At 50.2% G+C, this 18,276-nt stretch overlaps 7 protein-coding genes across 7 annotated transcripts; 3 read left to right on the top strand and 4 right to left on the bottom strand.

Moving 5' to 3' along the window:
• Positions 1-671: 671 nt before the first annotated feature.
• Positions 672-1,700, top strand: NECHADRAFT_89149 (uncharacterized protein; the record flags this gene model as incomplete). The annotated part of the gene is made up of 1 exon (XM_003039440.1): positions 672-1,700. One exon carries the CDS (start codon positions 672-674, stop codon positions 1,698-1,700), a length of 1,029 nt encoding a protein of 342 aa, XP_003039486.1.
• Positions 1,701-1,901: 201 nt separating this feature from the next.
• On the bottom strand, positions 1,902-3,185 carry NECHADRAFT_56106 (uncharacterized protein; the record flags this gene model as incomplete). The annotated part of the gene is made up of 2 exons (XM_003039448.1): positions 1,902-2,325; positions 2,458-3,185. The coding sequence occupies 2 exons, from the start codon at positions 3,183-3,185 to the stop codon at positions 1,902-1,904; spliced, it is 1,152 nt and encodes a 383-aa protein (XP_003039494.1).
• A 663-nt stretch (positions 3,186-3,848) lies between these two features.
• NECHADRAFT_56097 (uncharacterized protein) lies at positions 3,849-4,889 on the top strand (the record flags this gene model as incomplete). The annotated part of the gene is made up of 3 exons (XM_003039441.1): positions 3,849-4,038; positions 4,083-4,334; positions 4,387-4,889. The coding sequence occupies 3 exons, from the start codon at positions 3,849-3,851 to the stop codon at positions 4,887-4,889; spliced, it is 945 nt and encodes a 314-aa protein (XP_003039487.1).
• Positions 4,890-5,826: 937 nt separating this feature from the next.
• On the bottom strand, positions 5,827-7,076 carry NECHADRAFT_56076 (uncharacterized protein; the record flags this gene model as incomplete). The annotated part of the gene is made up of 2 exons (XM_003039449.1): positions 5,827-6,537; positions 6,600-7,076. 2 exons carry the CDS (start codon positions 7,074-7,076, stop codon positions 5,827-5,829), a joined length of 1,188 nt encoding a protein of 395 aa, XP_003039495.1.
• A 3,722-nt stretch (positions 7,077-10,798) lies between these two features.
• On the bottom strand, positions 10,799-13,129 carry NECHADRAFT_89153 (uncharacterized protein; the record flags this gene model as incomplete). Its single annotated transcript, XM_003039450.1, has 6 exons — positions 10,799-11,106; positions 11,191-11,519; positions 11,557-12,497; positions 12,543-12,849; positions 12,925-12,977; positions 13,064-13,129. 6 exons carry the CDS (start codon positions 13,127-13,129, stop codon positions 10,799-10,801), a joined length of 2,004 nt encoding a protein of 667 aa, XP_003039496.1.
• A 396-nt stretch (positions 13,130-13,525) lies between these two features.
• NECHADRAFT_56083 (uncharacterized protein) lies at positions 13,526-15,094 on the top strand (the record flags this gene model as incomplete). Its single annotated transcript, XM_003039442.1, has 1 exon — positions 13,526-15,094. The coding sequence occupies one exon, from the start codon at positions 13,526-13,528 to the stop codon at positions 15,092-15,094; it is 1,569 nt and encodes a 522-aa protein (XP_003039488.1).
• Positions 15,095-16,159: 1,065 nt separating this feature from the next.
• On the bottom strand, positions 16,160-17,937 carry NECHADRAFT_56107 (uncharacterized protein; the record flags this gene model as incomplete). The annotated part of the gene is made up of 4 exons (XM_003039451.1): positions 16,160-16,550; positions 16,622-16,728; positions 16,785-16,919; positions 16,993-17,937. 4 exons carry the CDS (start codon positions 17,935-17,937, stop codon positions 16,160-16,162), a joined length of 1,578 nt encoding a protein of 525 aa, XP_003039497.1.
• Between the last annotated feature and the right edge of the window lie 339 nt (positions 17,938-18,276).

Below are 18,276 nucleotides of genomic sequence, written 5' to 3' on the forward strand. Positions count from 1 at the left end.
CTTGAGTAAACCACACAGGAAGAGCGGTAGATGTGCCAATTAGTTTACTTGTTGTTATAAATATATACTTCGTACCCGAAACTGGTGCTACCTTGTATGTGTCGATCTATTAACTTGGAACACCTTTCTGACTTTCTGCTCGCCTGTGCATGAAGGCAAACTATGAGACTTTGACCCCCGATTTTACTTTTACCACGAGGCATGCTACCGGCGTCGATATGCTTCCACTTTGGAAAGAACTCACTTCTCCAGTATGATCCAAATGTCATTTACACGCCATTGAGTACTGACCATGGTTTCCATGCACTATGACAGCCAGTGGCGGCCAATGCAGCTAACAAACAGCTAAAAAGGGAGCTACCTTTAGGTGAGTGGGCTACCGCTCGTATTCTCTTAGAAATCAACATTATAGCTATCTCCGATACTCCGCAAAGGGCCCTACTCATCGAAGAGTCCGAACTACCGCTATCTCCGTGGCCGCGCAAAGTCGGGCATTGCAGAACCCCGACTCGATCTGAATGGATGTTGAGCGATGGATAATGTCTATAAGAAGGCCTTTACGATCCCCTCAGGTTATAAGATAGGCCTACTCTATCATCACCAGTTCCTTCTCAGAAACATCATACACAACCACTTTGTTAAATACTCACCTCTGACCGATTCTTTCCATCATGTCGAGATACCTAGTTCAGCATGCCAGCCCCTCAGGACCTGGTGACAGCCGACCGACCGCACTGCAAATCATCAAGGATGAGGACCTCGTTGGGAAGTTAGCGGGCAAGGTCATCTTCATCACAGGAGGCAACCAAGGCCTGGGTCTCGAGAGCGCTCGCGCTCTGTATGAAACCGGAGCAACAATCTACTTGGGAGTGAGGGACGTTGCAAAGGGTCAAAAGGCGATCGACGACATCCTGTCAACCGCAAGCAAACCAGATCCGAAGTCACTGTTCCTCATCGAGATGTCTCTCGACTCCCTCAACTCGGTCCAAGCCGGTGCAAAGGCGTTCCTGGCCCAGAGCTCCCGGCTCAATATTCTTCTACTCAATGCCGGCGTCATGGCCACACCTGAGGGTCGTACCAAGGACGGATTTGAGACTCAGTTTGGCATCGACCATGTGGGCCACTTTTTGCTTTTCGAACTGCTGAAACCCACCCTCTTGGCCAGCAGCACGCCCGAGTTCAACTCACGCGTGGTGCTACTCTCGTCATTGGCCCACCGTTTCAATGGCCCCAGGTATCACGACCTCAACTTCGATGAAGAGGGCTCGTATGACCCCATGGTTGCTTACGGGCAAGCAAAGACGGCCAACCTGCTCATGTCAAACGAAATCGAACGCCGATACGGAGGCCAGGGTCTTCACAGTCTTGCCGTGCACCCAGGCATTGTCGGCACCAACCTGGGCCAGTATCTGGATCCAAGTGTCATGCAGAGCATGGCCGAAGACAAGAAGAGCTTCAGCTTGATGAAGGATGTTCCACAGGGCGCGGCCACTTCCGTCCTTGCGGCTGTGGGTCGTGAGTGGGAGGGACGCGGAGGCCGCTACCTTGCCGACTGCGCCGAACAGGGCCCCGCGAAGGACGGCGCTTCACCCTGGGACATGTCGGACCAAGGATACGCTCCTTGGGGATTCGATGAAGAGAGCGCAAAGAAGCTGTGGGACGTCTCGACCAAGCTTGTAGAGAGGTGGCTTGCGGCTTAGATGTCACTTGAGGGAGTTTCGCTGGCCGTTGCCGAAAGGAGATGCTATGAGGCACGCATGTGCCTACTGGACATGGAGCTTTACATGACAATCCTTCACCAGAGTCCCAGGAAAAGATGCCTGATTGCGTCTCTCGCATACACTCTTGTCCGTAGTCTATCAGGTAGCTTTAGAGGTGCTATATATTATGTATCGAACTCTTTACAAACCGGACACATGTGTCCTGGGCCACTCCAGCATCGACTTGAACGCTGCATGTGATGCAAGACTCCTTTCAACTTGGTCGAAGACCTGTTCCACCCATCCTCGTGCATACCAAAAGGTCCTGTTAAGTCCAGCAAGATAAACACAGTAGTATGCCACCAGAACCAAGGTATATGGCTTGCGGCAGCCTATGTCTACAAGAATCTTCTCATTCAGGGTCCAAAAAGCGGCAATAACCGTACCACTTTCGGCTTGTGCTCCTGCGAGGGCAACGAGCCGAGCAGAATATTCGAGACTGTTGACTGCGTCTCGATAGTGCGTCAGGCTTTCGGGAGGAACTTCTGTCTCCAGAAAGAAGCGTAACTGTCTTGTTGCGTCCCAGAGGTCGGGAGGGAGAAAAGTGTTATCAAGTGAGGGGTACCTGTATAGAGGATCTGATGTTAGCATGATGCTACATCACTGACGGGTGAAGAAGAAGGCGAGCAAGAAACAAAAGAACAGCAATGGGAAGGGTTAGACCCAGATGCCACAATCTGCCAGACGACCTACTCACCCGCCAGTAACTTCTTTGACCTCCCCTGGCCAGATGCCATATACGAGGGGAGCCAGCTCTGAACGATAGACACGAGGTCTAAGAGGCCCAAGAGTTGTCTTCATGCCCTGTAGAAGAGATACCAGCTCCAGGAAGCCAGAAATAGGGTCCGCAAGCGTCTGGTGGGCTGACCTCAGAGGGAGAGTAAAAGCGTAGAGCACAAGGACTGATGCAAAACTGAACAATGCCAACCAGTTGTGCTCTGTGATATCCTGGAGCTCGCGCCGAAAGAGCTTCAGACCCAACATGGAATGATAGTCGCAAAGCTCCAGGTAACGGTCTTTGTTGCTCTGGCTCTGTGTTAAGTAGACCTTGTGAACAGCAGCAAATGCCTGGATGCCGTGGAAGACGAAGGGGTGTTTGTAACCCTCGCGCGGGACGGCTACACGCCACACGTAAGACACATCCTGCCGCGATGATAGCGTGTCGGCGGTAGCAGTGCACCAGTGGTGCATGAGCTCGAAGCCTTGATACCAGAGTTTATCTGAAGGCAAAGGAGCGACCAAGTCAACAGCGCTGCTATGGCTTGACGATGAATGGGAAAGGAGTGTCGATGATGCTTCCCGGTGATATGGCCCAGGGAGCTTCAGGTCAGGGGGTGCAGTCTGCGATAGGCTGCACGGAATCCCATGTCTGTTGCAGTTGAAGCATGTAGGGCGTACCTCATCACACTGTATTGTTTCTGACATTAGCATCCTGCTGTCGTCATGGGCAGGTCAGATAGCCGCCGGAAGGCTCGGGGCTCAATGCTTGCCTTGACCTTGCGACGCTTGCAATTATCGCAACCATTTCTCGACTTTGTGTGCTGGCGCCGAGTATTCGCTTTGGATATCGCAGAAGACTCCATATCCGCGCATTCGTATAAGGTATTGCAAGATTGGGAAAGGGGTCCGATGGGTCATTGGAACGGTGTCGAGAGTGTGGAGGAAAGCGACTTGAAATTGTCTTGTCTCGGGAACCAAAAGGCCCCGAGAACCCGACAGACGAGACTTAGACTTAAGGTTTAGCTTATTATTAAGGAATAATTGGACGCCCGAGTTTTCGCCCCAGACATGCCCCACATTAAAACCCGCGGGCTCGTTCTCGTTATCGAGAAAATGCGGCTTAGACTGACTGCATGAAGATGTCATCCTTGGCGAGCGTCTCTTCACCCAGAGGCTTGTAGAAAGCAATCAGACAGGTCTATGCTCTTGCATTACTTAACGAGATGAAGATAAAAAGGGCCAACAGCCCCATTCATCTGTCAAGGTCTCTGTAGATTCTGCAGAGGCATCTTCTGTTCGGTGTCCAGAAAAAGCCAATCCCCTTCCTTTCTAGCCTTTGGGCACGATACTATACACATCAAAACAACCATGGCGGATGACGAATGCGACCCTGACTACAAACACGCCGACTTTGCTTACTACCGCTTTGAGCCTTCAGTTGCAGTCAATGCACTATTCCTGGCCCTGTTTGTCCTTTCAACACTACTCCATGGCCTTCAACTATGGAAGTCCCGGACATGGTATCTCTCTGCTCTAGTGTTGGGCGGCTGCTGTATGTGTTCCTTACGACAAGTGGACTCGCTAGCTGACTTTTCCCGCAAGGCGAGGTTGTCGGATACGCAGGCAGACTCATTAACGCGAGGGAGGACCCTGGCTGCTGGAGCCTCGGCCCGTATGTCATGCAAAACTTGCTGATCCTAATTGCCCCGGCCTTGATGGCGGCTTCTATCTACATGATATTGGGCCGAATCATTCTACTTACCGACGGCGAGCACCATGCGCTTATCAAGCGAAGGTGGCTTACGAAAATCTTTGTGGCCGGCGATGTCATTTCGTTGTTGATGCAAGGCTCTGGTATGCTCCAACTTGTCAACAACTATCACACGACACTGACATACCTTTCTAGGTGGTGGCTTGATGGCAGGAGGCGATAACCATGAGACTGGAGAGAAAGTCATTATTGGCGGTCTTTTTGTGCAATTGGCTGTTTTCGGTTTCTTCATGGCCGTCGCTGCCATGTTTCACCTGAGGATGAGGCGTGCTCCAAGTGTCAGAGCGTTGGACCGTTCAGTGCGCTGGCAGATGTATTTAGTGACCCTATACGTGACTGGCATTCTGATATGGGTGCGTAGTCTCTTTAGGGTCATCGAATTCATCCAGGGAAATGACGGCGAGTTGATGAAGAGCGAAGCTTATGTCTTCATCTTTGACAGCCTGCTTATGCTTGCCGCTTTGCTGTGGATGAACTGGTTCCATCCTGGTGAGATCGGTCTGCTCCTTCGCGGTACCCAGCCTGTTAGCAACGGGCTGGTATTGCTAAAGCAGAGAGGTAAAGCGCGGAGAGAGCTCTCTTCAACTCTAGAGAGCATTTCATCCGATACCGCGATGGAGGGTGGTCGACCTGCCTAGATAGCCATAGGGAATACTGTTTGGGCCTTGTCTAGATTTGGGAGCCCTAATCACTTGAAGGGACATTAGAAGGGGGTAACATGACCGGGCTTATATCTGGATCAAGCGGCCGAGTATAATGCATAGACGGGGTCAAGACTCGCACAATCCAAAAGAAGCACTTGTCTTGCCATGGATTGGAATGGCGCCATAGTCGCAGCTAGAGAAGCTCTTCCTTTTGCCATGTATGTAGATGGTGAAGTTGAACAAGGCGATGAGGCCTGTTACACCCACAGTAGTTAGTGACTGGGCACCGAGCACGCTGAAGACGATGGCTGTCATGGCCAAAGATAATGGGGTCTCGTTAATTCCAAAGAATTTTCCCGCCTGGCAACACATCTCGAAAGTGTAGGCGATGATAGGAAGAAGGCTAGCATTGAGGACATCAGCATCAGTTTGACAAAAGGCCCCGGGTGCAATGTGTGCAAAAAGAGGAGGGTTGATCTCCAAGCAATGCCAAGAACATGCTTGACAAAGTACATGCGAATGGTGCTAGCGATCGTCCGGTAGGTAAAGGATTCAGTATGTTACTCCAGTAATACAGCAACCTGCGTTTAACGTCGTGGTCTATTCCTCTACCTGGGTGCAGCATTCGCCAGCGTCATCATCCGCGCCTGCCATGGTACTTATAAGATAGGTTCGCCTTCTGTTGTGCAACTGGGAATGAGAGAAATAGTGTCCAGAGCGAGGAAACAGAGGCGTGGAATGTGCTCGCCGAGTCTCAAGCGATGCACAAGACACACTTTATCGTAATTTAGCAGCCTTCTGAGAGGATGGCTCGCTGCACTAGCCACGGCATGGAACATCATTGGGCAACAAGGGCTGTGGATGACACAAGATAAACAGTAGGTAGGTCGACTTCTCAATTGAAGATCAGGGTAGACAGTATGAAATAGATTCAAAGGTTTTCTTGAACATAAGCTCCCAGCCTCTTTAACCCCTCGACAAGGACATCCGTGTCACCAACATAGCCAATCCTGACATAGCCCTTGAAGTCCTTGTTCCCTCCGAAGCAGTATGACCCGGGGCAGAAATAAACCTGCGTCTTGTTTAGAACGTCCTGGCAGAACTTGAAGTCATCCACGGGTTCGCCGTTTTTGCTAAAGTGGACAAATGCCGTCGTACCCGCCTTGGGCTCGACCCAATGGCATACACTCTTGTGCTGTTGCACGAAATCCTTCAGGATTTTGATGTTTTTTCGTGCCAGCGAGATGTTGCGGTCGACAAGAGGGAGCCGCGTTGCGGGAGACAAGGCGAAGCTTGCGACTTGGTCATCCAGCTGCGAGACGCTGATGGTTGTGTAATCACGCGCCGACGCGATGGCTTCCATGATGTTCTTGTCTCTGCTGGCAATCCACCCAACGCGAATGCCTGCTAGAGCGAAGCCTTTAGACATGGAACCAGTTACAACGGCCCTTTCATAGCCAAGAGTCGTTGCTGGCACAGGTATGTCGATCTGTCCCGACGTCCCGCCGTGGAATAATGGGCGGTAGACTTCATCCGAGAAAAGAATAATATTCTTCTCTTTGGCAAGTGTGGCAATCTCTTCAAGATCGTCGGTAGGAATGAAAATTCCGGTCGGGCTATTTGGGTTATTAATAATGATCATCTAACAGGACTTGTTAGCCTCAAAATTCGAAGAGTAAGAAGACAGACTTCTGGATATCGCACCTTGGTGTTACTCCTGATCAATGACTTGAGGTCCTGGATGTTATACGCGAAGCCTTCTTCCGCACACAACTTCCAGAAGGACACCTCAGCGCCAACTGCTCGAGGGACATCGTAAAGCTGCTGATACGTTGGGTACATGCAGATTACATGGTCACCCGGGTGGACGAGCGTGTAGAGAGCCAGAAAGTTAGCACCGATGGCTCCCTGGGAGATGATGACATCGTCTGCCGACAACTGCGTTGCTTCATAGCTGCAGTGGGCTGCGACAAGCTCGCGAAGCTCCTGGGAACCGGGCACAGGGCCGTATGTGAGTTTCAGCCCTGTGTTAATGGGACTGCGCTGAGGGTCCTTGGAGAGGCGGACGAGGTCATCAATTGAGACAGAGTCGGCGCAGGATTCGGCAATATTGATGACGCCTGGGGTGTTTTCGTACTTGCCCATGTACTGCTCGACGGCGAAGGGGGCGATGCGAACCATGATGAAGTGAGTATTGATGAATGGTAATGATGTTGATGGGTTGGATGAATCGTACCCTACTTGCAAACCAGAGCTATTAATACCGAGAGACAACAATGCCCAAAGTAACTCGTCTATCTCTTCTCCTCAGCTTATCAAGCAGAGGGGTAATTATTAAGCATCCAAGATGGTCGATCAGCAGTTCACAGCCCATCGCCCACCAGCTACCCCCTTTGTGGGAATTACAAGCTCCAACTGCAAGCATCTTCTGTACCTTAGCTTAGCCCGCTAAGCGACTGGAGCTGCGGTATTAAAGCTGACCTTGCCCTATCAAAGGGTCTGGTGTCTGTGGGGTAAACCAGCCATTAACGTAGTTCTGACGCCCTTTACGTGGAGCTAGTCTTGACTTGACAAGCAAAAAGGCGCGCCCTGCTGCTTGTTCTTAACTTGACATACAGCAGGTAAAATAATATCTATACCATTTCGGAGGCAGATATAGCAGATATACTTTAATAGCTAAACATATTGTCAAAAGGATGTTGCAGGGATAATTCGCGATTTACTTTGGTGGCGAGGAGATGCTGTGCAGAGCTAGGTTAACTTTGGAGCGAGAACTCTCGGAGCTCGAGATGAGGCCGGAGTTAGACTGAGTGCCAAGCTTAAGGATGCCGACCAGTAGGGTGAAATGTATATTTAATCCTTTTGCTATTTCCCGTTCCCATGAACCAAACTCCGCGCATTTCGTATCTCCACAAGCCAGATCTCGATCTTCGGGCTCAGTTAACCCATCGAGGGCCTGGCTGCAACTATGATAAAGAACAGATCTTCAACCCATCATAACAGCATGACCCGATGTTAACACAGTGGCCTTTTTGTGAACCTTCTGCTGCAATAGCAGAAGAGTCATACCTGGCCACATCGTCTGGGCATCTCACTAGAGGTTTTGAGCACACTGCACTGGTGTTCAGATGTTGAAAAGTGGACATGTCAGGCGTCTGAGTCGTCACGGAACTCGGGACGTGTACTATGCCTTCATTTCTGCAGCATCCCTGTTTCGCCGGGCTTCCAGATATCCATCAGTCTTGGGGCTGGAGAAGCGGGCGTGTTGTGTCTATTGGTCTGCTGTGAAATGACAGGGGCGGGGGATCTAACAAGCCTATCACGATACGATTTTCAAGGGTGATTTAGAGATCAACACCAACTCTTGATATTATCTTATGTTTGGGATGTCGTTGCCTGCCGTGGCTAATTCTGGGTTTCTAGGCTCCAGCCCATAACAAGTCATCTCCCCCGGTTGGGGGGGGGGGCAATTATGAACAACAGGGAGAATAAAGATATTTGATTTTGGCTCCAGTGGCTGTGAACAACAGGTCAGAGACACTGAACAAGCAGAAGTGAAATATGTGAGAGACAGCACTGCAGGTCGCTCCCGTGACTGGAAACCTGAAGGTCAATTTGGGAACCAAACTTAAGAACAGCTCCCCTCGACAGGTTAAGATTTCAGTTTAATCACAGCCCTAAACCCTCCAAGCTTACTCCACGTCAGTATTTAGAGGATATAGAGCATTATCGAATGGTTTATAGGCATTGAAACCTTAAAAATACGCCTATCTTAACCACAGACTGGGACTGGTGGCTGGTATAAGCTGAGTTGACCAAAGTCAAGATTTGCACCAAAACGATGTAATAACGTACCCAAGACATCATATAGTAGTATTTTGATATCTATAAGCACAATTGGAGTAGAATAGATACGTAAATATAACGTAGGAGGCCTCATCTTAAGTCGAGAATTATACGATATAACCCGGCTTCAGGGGACAGTGGCGAATAACTTACACTATCCCCTGATTGCCATTATACAGTCATGATAGCTCCATATCTACTCCTGAGCATCTTTCACAGCTCCTAGGAGCGCATGTTACCGAAATAACGCATATCTTACGATGAACATTTTGTCCTCAGTCATCTACTACGAGCTGGCGGGAACTGGCCAACAACAAGATTTGTAGAAGATGAATAGTTTTAAAAGAGCATAAAAAGATATAAATCCCCATGTATTCATACTAAGCATTTCATCTAACACATAGGGTCAATAAGTAGTCAAAACGAACGAGGCATTAGGCAATACGGCCCGAACACGAGGTTTCAAATAATGACCACAAAATGCTTTTATAACTAGTGAGATAAATGTCAGAAATAGAAGAGCATTTCTTCATATTTATTAAGCCAATGGCATATATTTAATCGCTACTTCTGGTTTATATCTCAAGTCTCGCTTTGTCATAGTTTCATTCACCAACCTCTCATAAGATACAACGTGCACGGGAGTAGAAACACGTAGCCTCTACAATTCAATCTTCTTTATGGAGAGTGAACGGTTTACGGTCATATAGTGAAGTTGACCATTGCAGTCTCAATACCTCGTTGCTCGACCACCACGCCGGGCCCTCAGCCCATGAATTGCACATTGTAAGATCAGGGGACACAGTCATACTATCCATTCATAGGCGTGTATGAGCTAACATGAAGTATTCTTCAATGTATTCCTCGCAGACATAACCTTCTCATACCCTTCCCTTGTGGAGTCATCGAAATACTGCTTCAGATGGGTACCTATCTATGGACGTTCTGACAAGAGGCCCAAAGAAGACGCCGCAACGAATGCGTTGGGGAGCACACCGTCATCACGTCAAGCGCTGTCAATGGCGGCGACCACACTATCATGTCGGCTTCATGACCTTGAAGCGCAGGCGCGAAACTTGACTCTCGTGAGGCGCAGAGGCCATCCGTTGCAGCAATGCCGTATCTTAATAGTTACTAAAACAACTCAGTAAGTGATGGAAAACTGTAGGTAAGAGTAGCTGGACCGACTCGAAGGTAAATATTGTATCTTATAACCTTTCTAAGACGGTAGTTACCAGCCAAGCTAAATGGGGGGAGGAGGCGAAATCACTTGATGTGACGGGAACAAACTCGGCTCCAGGATCCCACTTTTGATGAATCCAGTGAAGAGAAAAGCATTATATTGATAGATGCGCCCAGCCATCACCCCGGTCAATGAATTGTATGAAGTCATAGCAACAGATGTTTTGTTTGATCCTGTGTACTACAGGCAGCCGTCCGAAGTTGACTGCTAGATAAACGGTACTGACTAAAATTCCGAGCTGGCGGGGCATAAGAAGAGGGTAAATGCTAATAGTTTCATAATTGTATGGAATTAAATATAAAAGTAGTTCTGAGCGTAAACATCTAATCTAAGATCAGTCACGAAAGGGACTATTTCGCCCATGTCACCGAGCCCTCATTTGTTATCGATACTGGTAGTTTCAAAGGAAACTACTTTCCGTAACGTCAAAGAATATAGTAATTAATCCATAATAGCACTCAGCTGCGGCGTTGAAAACACCCTGACCTAGTTTCTATCGAGAGGTACGTGTTGCTACGTCCATCTCCACGCAGCAACGTTGAAGAGGCACACCAGCCGAGTCACAAAGATAAAAATATAACATTGTTAAAATCTAATACCATATAGCTAGTTATAACTAATCAAAACTAATTATAGCTAGATATAACTTATTATAACTAGGTATTATTTATCATAACTAGTTATAACTAGTAATAACTAACCTTGACTGGTTATGACTACTAAGAACGTAAAGCCTTACGAGGCCTTTAGACTGCTTGATATGGAATATGATGCCTGATGCGGACGCAGCATAAGCAGTCAATTTAATTTATTATCACGACTCAATACTCAGTTCATCAAACTGCCTCAAGAAGCTATGCAAGCTGTCCATATAGTCGCTCTCTTCAGATCCCTCCCCCTCTTTTCTTAACAAAGGGCTATTGTCTTGAAGGAGCACGTTTGCTAACCACCAAAATTCATCAGCTTTGCTAAAAAATCCATAGCCTTTATTCCCTGAATCCCCCATTTTTTCGATACTTGAATTCCACAAGTATTTCCATCTGTGGAGGGCTCGTCGCAGTGTCGTCTTGGTCCTCCTAAGAGAGGGGTCGGTATAGCTGCTAAAGATAATCTCATGCAGGCCTGTGCAGAATGGTTAGCTAGTAGAATGCGAAACCCTGAGAATAGGGTGTTGATTTTGGAACAACCAGGATTTGCAATGCGCACCAGATACTAGAATGAACAAGTCTAGGTAACTGAGTTGTCCAAATCGAGAGGGGATATCAGTTGTCCAGACTTCCTGCATAAGGAGAGCAACACCGTCTACTATAGATGGCATCTTGCGAGAAGACGATCTCGGGCTATAGAGAGCTTGAGAGTCGGTGGGCTGGCTGGCAAATAAGTGTTCAGAGCATGGGAATGAGCCAGTCAACTCAGATAACGCAATAAAAGGGCGAGTCCGGTGGAAGACGGCTTGAGAAGAGTCGACGAGGAATATGTAGTTCATGAGCCTGCAAGAATACTTTTGCTCAGAGACAAGGTCGCCAAAGGGCGGGCTGTTAAAGGCGAAAAAGAAGAAGAATTCCAACTCACCTGATGGACTCCTCTGTCCTGATAAATGTCCCCCAGCTCTCACCTCCAGCTGCATCCGATGCTTCGCCATGCAAGCAGCCCCGGTGCCTGAGTGATGGGAGGCCCATGTTCCGTGCTGCCCGAACGATATCAGGATACCTGTACTGGCGGATCTGCCTCCAAGCCGTGCCGTGATTATTCCAGTGCTGCAATAAGACAAGAATGAACGCCGCCTGGAGGGGGGCGGCATCTAGGAACGGCTGCTCCCCGCAGGCCGGGTCAACGAGCTGTAGAAAGTGCTGGTGGCCAAAGATGTACTCCTCTGCGGCATCCAGGCAGACCTGGGCGGCCATGGCAGCCTTCTTAGACGAGAAGGAGGCCCCCATGAGAATGACGGCAGCAGATAGAGGGGGGAAGGCGTGCGCAAGGTCAAATGACGCAGGGTGCAGCATCGGACAGTGAGGGTGCCAGTTGTCGAAGTAGGATTCAACATACGTGCGGGCCCTTTGGGGTGCAAAGACAAACTCGGTTGCCTCGACGAGCATCGAATAGGCCGTGAATGAGAATTTGCCTTTACTGGTTGCGCACAATGCTGAGGAGATGCTGGACAGGTTCGCCTGTAGCTGGTCCAGGCCGCTGTCGGAATCTATGTCGTGATCTATCTCGTGATGAGCCAGGCACTCGCAAGGGTTGCCCAGCCAGTCAGCTACCCAGAAGTCGACGTCGCAAACGAGGTCCAGGTCGCGCGTTTCCTCGGTCGAAGCCCCTCCCATGCCATCCTGCGTAGGGACCCAGGGCTGTAGCATTCCTCTGTCTCGGTCCTGAATCAGGCCCCCGTCGCCCTCGACCACAGGCGCCTCGTGTGACAACGAGGAAGGACAGATGAAGTGGTCTTGGATGTTATCATTTCGCGGATTAATATAGTGCAGTAGGAAAACCACGGTGGTGCTTCCGGATGATTTCTGTTGTGCAGAGTCGTGCGGGAGTTTTATGTCGATAGCACATACTATCAGACCGACGTCTGCTCGAGGATCAAGCTCACTATGCCCCGGCCGGTTAGATTCCATTGCAATAGCAAGGAAGCTTGGGGGCCCGGTGGCTTTGCTTCCCGGTGACAGGCTCTCTGACACTCGATTGTACGTGCAAGGCTGCTTTCGAGCCCAGCAAGACGAACATGGGAGCCGGCCGTCACAACCTATTCTGGACCGGGCACAACAGTCGCAGGCATGGTACCTGCGTCCTGGCTTAGCCGCCACGGGGAGCCGTCTTCCATGCGCCTGGCCGCACGTCTTGGAATGTCTGCGGACAGCATCTCTGAAATGGTTTGTCTCCATGTTAGAAAGGAATCCGCATCCTTTTGACGGATGATTTGGGCCTAACTGCACTCACGATCTAGTGAACTTGTTGTGGCAGAACGGGCAGTTTAACTTGGGCCCCTTGTCCTTGTCTGTATAGTAATTAGGGATGAGTAAGCAAACAGTACCTTTCCTAATTGAATTCACTGGGAAAACCCTGGAGTCTTGCTTACGGCTTCGCTCGTGTCGACGAAGATGTCCCACTTGCGTGTAGCTTCTTGGGCAAACTCGACAGACATAACGTCTTCTGTTCTCACTTTCCATCACGGTGAGGCATGAGGGAAGAGGTGTGTTGGTTTGGTCGTGGTGTCTTGGCCCAGTGAAATGTTAGAATCTTGTTTGAATCTCCATTTCCCCGCGTGATGGCGCCCTGCCACATGCATCGTCATTAGGTAGGGAGGGGGTGGGATTTTTCCGTCCCACCAAGGCGCTTCTAGCCAATCCGGAGGCAAAGATTGATAAGTCTCTTTCATTTGGTGTCTCGGCCGTCTTTTAGCATCCGCATCACATAGTATGCCGTTTAGGTCTGGCTATGGAGTTATTTAAAGGGAGCTATGTCTCGCTCTTGGATTATTGACAATAGGATACTTTAATCTGATGCAATACTAAGAAACATCGAATTTGCCAACAGCACCATGACTGCCACTTTCCAGTATGAAAGGCTCAAGGCGAAATGGCCCATGGCCCTCGACCTGGCTGGTTCAAACCTCCCCTGTCGTATCGAAGGAGAAGTCGGCGACCTTGTCGTCCTCGGCGAGATTCCTTCGGCCATCAATGGCACCTTCTACCGGGTTATGTGTGACCCTTTTGTGCCTCCCGATCCCAACAATGTCCCTATCGACGGAGATGGGAATATCTCGGCCTTCAGAATCCGCAACGGGCGAGTTGACATGAAGATCAAATACGTCGAGACCGAGCGCTACAAGCTCGAGCGGAAGGCCAACAAGGCTCTCTTTGGCCTATACCGCAACCCTTTCACGCATCACCCGTGCGTGCGAGCAGCTGTTGATTCCACGGCCAACACGAGCCTCGTCTACTGGGCGAATCATCTGTTGGCGTTGAAGGAAGTCGCTCTGCCCTACGCCATTGACCCAGATACTCTTGAGACGAGAGGCTACGACCCGTTCGAGGGCCAGGTCAAGTCCAAAACCTTCACAGCCCACCCCAAGGTTGACCCCTTCACGTATGAGCTCGTCGTCTTCGGGTACGAGGCCAAAGGGCTCGCGACGAGAGACATTGTCATCTATGCTCTTGATCGAGATGGAAAGAAGCGTGACGAGCAGTGGATCCAGGCGCCGTGGTGTGCCTTCATCCATGACTGTGCCTTGACGCCCAACTGGATCATCCTCGTCTTGTGGCCCTTCGAGGCAAACATGACCCGGTTGAAGGCCAAGAAGCAGCACTGGGCGTGGGACTACAATCTCCCCGCCACATTCATCGCTGTTCCAAGGCGCAAGTCAACTCCCCTGCCTGACGGCTGGAAAGAGGGGGAGCACAGGGTTTACTCGTGGAGGAACTGCGTGCCCATCCACACTGCGGGTGCGTGGGAGGGTCAGGATGGCAAGCTCTACTTTGAGTCTTCCCGCGTCCACGACAACGCTTTCCCTTTCTTCCCTCCAGATGACGGTAGGATGCCGGCAAAGGATGCAAAGGCTGACTTTGTTCGGTGGGAGATTGACCTCAGCCAGCCGAGCGGGTCAGTGGTCCCGGACCCTCTGGTCGTGCTCGACGTACCCTCTGAGTTCCCGCGCGTTGACGAGCGCTTCCTCACGCACGACCACGAGTTTGTCTTCCTCAACGTCTTCATCCCGGAGAACTCGGACGGCTCGGCAAACATTTTTCACGGTCTCAACGGATTAGCCATGCACAGCCACAAGACGGGACAGACACGCTGGTTCTATGCCGGTGACGACTCTCTGGTACAGGAGCCCGCATTCGTCCCCCGTTCGCCCGACGCCCCTGAGGGCGACGGATGGATCGTAGCCATGGTTGAACGGCGGGCTGCCGGCCGCAGTGAGCTGGTCATCTTGGATACGAGGGAGTTTGAGAAACCCATCGCCATTGCACAGCTCCCACTGCATGTGAAGGCGCAGATCCACGGGAATTGGGTCGAGGCGGCCGCCTTGCCAGAGTGGAAGAGCCTGGTCAGGGAGGTTCCAGTGGATAATGTTAGTAACAAGGGGACACTGGAGCCTCTCGATTGATGGGCACCGGGCGTGTTCTACTTGGGAAAAGTTGTCAATAGCATCCCGCCTTTCCTGTGGAGGAATATTTCGAATTACGGGGGTCAACATGAGCCGACCAGATTGAATATGAATGAAATAGTGTGAACTCCAGCATGTAGATGAATACTGACCATAGTGTTTGAATGCGAGAGTGAATACACCCGAAAGGGGGCTGCAACAAAAGTGGTTTCCTCATGAGTTGACTAATTCAGCATTGGAATAAGTTCAACGCAGTTCTTGACGCTTAATTTAGAGATGTAGGCGTTGGGTCGGATTTGGCTTGCAAGAGGAATTTCAGACTAGATTATAAACAGGATTGAAGAAGGTATCATGACCTTCTTTCCTAGCGGAAGGACGTTGGACATGAGCTTACCCTAGGCTCAGTTATATTGGAGAGTGGACTATGACGTCATCCATCTCTTGGGCATCCGAAGAGCATTTGACTTGATGCCGAGGAGATTGTCGAGGTAGCTAGAGTTGAATGACTTGCTGCGCTTTGTGCGTCTTCTCGTAGCCTTTGTCCTGCTGCTTGACAGCCGAGCAGATTGGTCCCTGTATTGAGGGATGCCATGTGCCACTGACACTGGCTCAAAACAGGATCAGAGCGTTCTTGGCTCAGTATACGCTAGACTTGATGCGTCCCAGGGTTTGTCTCAAACCAAGTGCCGAACAACGAGCCGATGATTACGATCCACCCCCGCATTCCGTTCCAACGGACGACCCCACTGGAGTTTGAGACTCCTCTTTGGTCAGTATCCGAACGACTTTGCCGTGTGGGGATTACCTATGCCCAGTAGAAATCTGAAGCTATTGACACTTTCTACAAACTCTGGATATTTCATGCTTTTGCTTAGTATCTTATCTAACGATAGTAAACTAGTTCATATAAAAGTTCCATTGGGGCAGTCGTAAAGATTGTTGGCTGTCCAACTCGAAACTATCCGAGTCATTCAACCTTGAATCCTGCGCTCACTGGTCTGGGCCGTTGAAGTTGTGGTGCTACTCGAACTTGCGATTTCTCGGAGAGCGACATATTGCCATCCTTTATCTGGCCTTTGGCACGTCTACACTCTCCACCTTCTCCAGATGAGTCATGTTACTCATCTTGATCGCGTCCTCCGCCATAGTAACGGTAGTCGCTGCACTATCCCTATCAAAGATCCAGGCCATGTTCTCTAGAGTATGGCCTCGAGTTTCAGGGTAGTAAAACCAGACCGTCGCGAGCATTGCCACTAAGACAACGATGAAGACGAAATAGTACTTCCACTGAATGGCGTCAAGGGCAATGGGGTTGACGAATGTGTTGAAGAAGACAGCGGCGAGCGTAGTCAGAAACGTAACCGAGAGCCCCTTGGCACGCAAGCTGTAGGGCCATATCTCGACAGGATACGCAACCAAAAGTGGAGTGAGAGCGATGTCGTATCCAAAAAAGTAGCTGTTGATCCCGTGTGAGTAGTTGAAAGACAGTAGCGGGTTTGAGAAGGGGTATCCTTTGTTTTGACATACATGAAAAGAAAAGGGATAACGGCGATACCCGTCGACGAGTCCTGGGTCGCAGAAAATCCTGCCGAAAGACCCGTGATGATGATATAGGATATTAGCATGATGGTTCCCTATCAAGAAGAGTCAGCGACATTGTACAAGGCTGAACAGGTGCATTTTGACTCACAGAGGCCAGAAACAAAGCTCGGCGGCCAACTTTGTCAACGAGTGCTGCAGCGGTAGAGGCCCAGATGAGGTTCCAAAGCTGAAGGCATGCTGAAATCAAGGTCTGGTCTGTGACAGATTTGATCCCCACGGTTTCCTGTCAAAGACTTTGTCAGCACCTATCCTACGGATGCGAGTCGTTGAAGATGGCCGGACCAGGGGCAACATACCAAAACCATGGCCAAATAATAACTGACGACCCCGTTGCCACTCCACTGTGCAAAGATTCCGAGGCTGACACTGATGAACAGACGGTGCCTGTTACCAGGAGTGCTATACAGGTCAGACCACGAGGTGGAGTCGCTGGCTTCCCTTTCGGCCCTGAGCGTCGCCTCGATTTCGGTCATCTCGAACGCGATGAGAGGCGCATTCATGTCTCCCCCGGTATGAATCTTGGCCAGGATCCTTCGTGCTTCTTCCACCCGATCGACAGATATGAGCCATCGTGGGGACTCATCGATCATCAGGAAGCCCGGCAATGCGGCGAGAGGAATGGCAATCTGGAGCAGAGATGGGATCCTCCAGGACCAGTGATCCATGTTCCTTGTGCCAAAAGTCGTCCATGCCGCAACAACAGAGCCTACATACCAGCCACAGTTGTACAGGCTGGAGGCAACGCCGCGCTGAGGAGGGTAGGCATTCTCGGCGATGAGAAGCGGGACCGAAAGGAAGAATCCCGAAGCAGAGCCTAGGAACAATCGAGCCAATACAAAGGCAACGTCGCCATTAGCTGCCGTTTGTAAGGCGGTTCCAAGAACGAGAAAGGCGTATCCAATCCAGATACCGAGCTTTCGACCGTATTTATTACAGATCCATGCCGCGGTGGGGTAGACGATGACGCTGCCGAGCGAATAGACAGCATTGATGAATCCCAGCCACGCACCGGTTGGATTATCCATGAAGCCATGCCACTGGGGCAAGGCTAACAACCCATTCATCAAGCTCCCGTCGTATCCATTAGATGAAGAAAACATGATGAGCGAAAGAATGCAAAAGTTGAGTTTGAGGAGATGCTTCTGCTTATACCATGGCCCGTTGTTGGGCAAGACAGCAGCCAGTTCTTCACCGACCGCATTTGCCTTTGCAGACTTTTCGCCAGAGTTGTCTTTGGCCATGGTCATCAGTTTGGCTTGTTGCTAGTTGTGAGTGCGAGAGTAAGTCACAGCACGGCTGAGGGGAGTCTGCTTACTGGAGTCGAAGGGAGGCGGGACTATCGCAACTTATACTAGATGATTTTGGTCTCTGATCTTAATGCCAATGGTATAGGCATAATGGCAACCAACCAACAACTCCTGTCGCTTGCCAGATTGGATCCATTGCCGTCCTCTTGGACATGCATGGTGTGACGGCGCAGCTGCCGACATCTCTGCCGGGCTTACTGCGCCGTATCTTGGCCGTTTTCTCTCGTCAAGTTACGCACTTCAATCCAATCATGATGTACCAGGACACCAGGA

This window comes from Fusarium vanettenii (genome assembly GCF_000151355.1).
Source record: "Fusarium vanettenii 77-13-4 unplaced genomic scaffold NECHAsca_100_unmapped, whole genome shotgun sequence".
In the NCBI taxonomy this organism is placed as follows: Eukaryota; Fungi; Ascomycota; class Sordariomycetes; order Hypocreales; family Nectriaceae; genus Fusarium; species Fusarium vanettenii.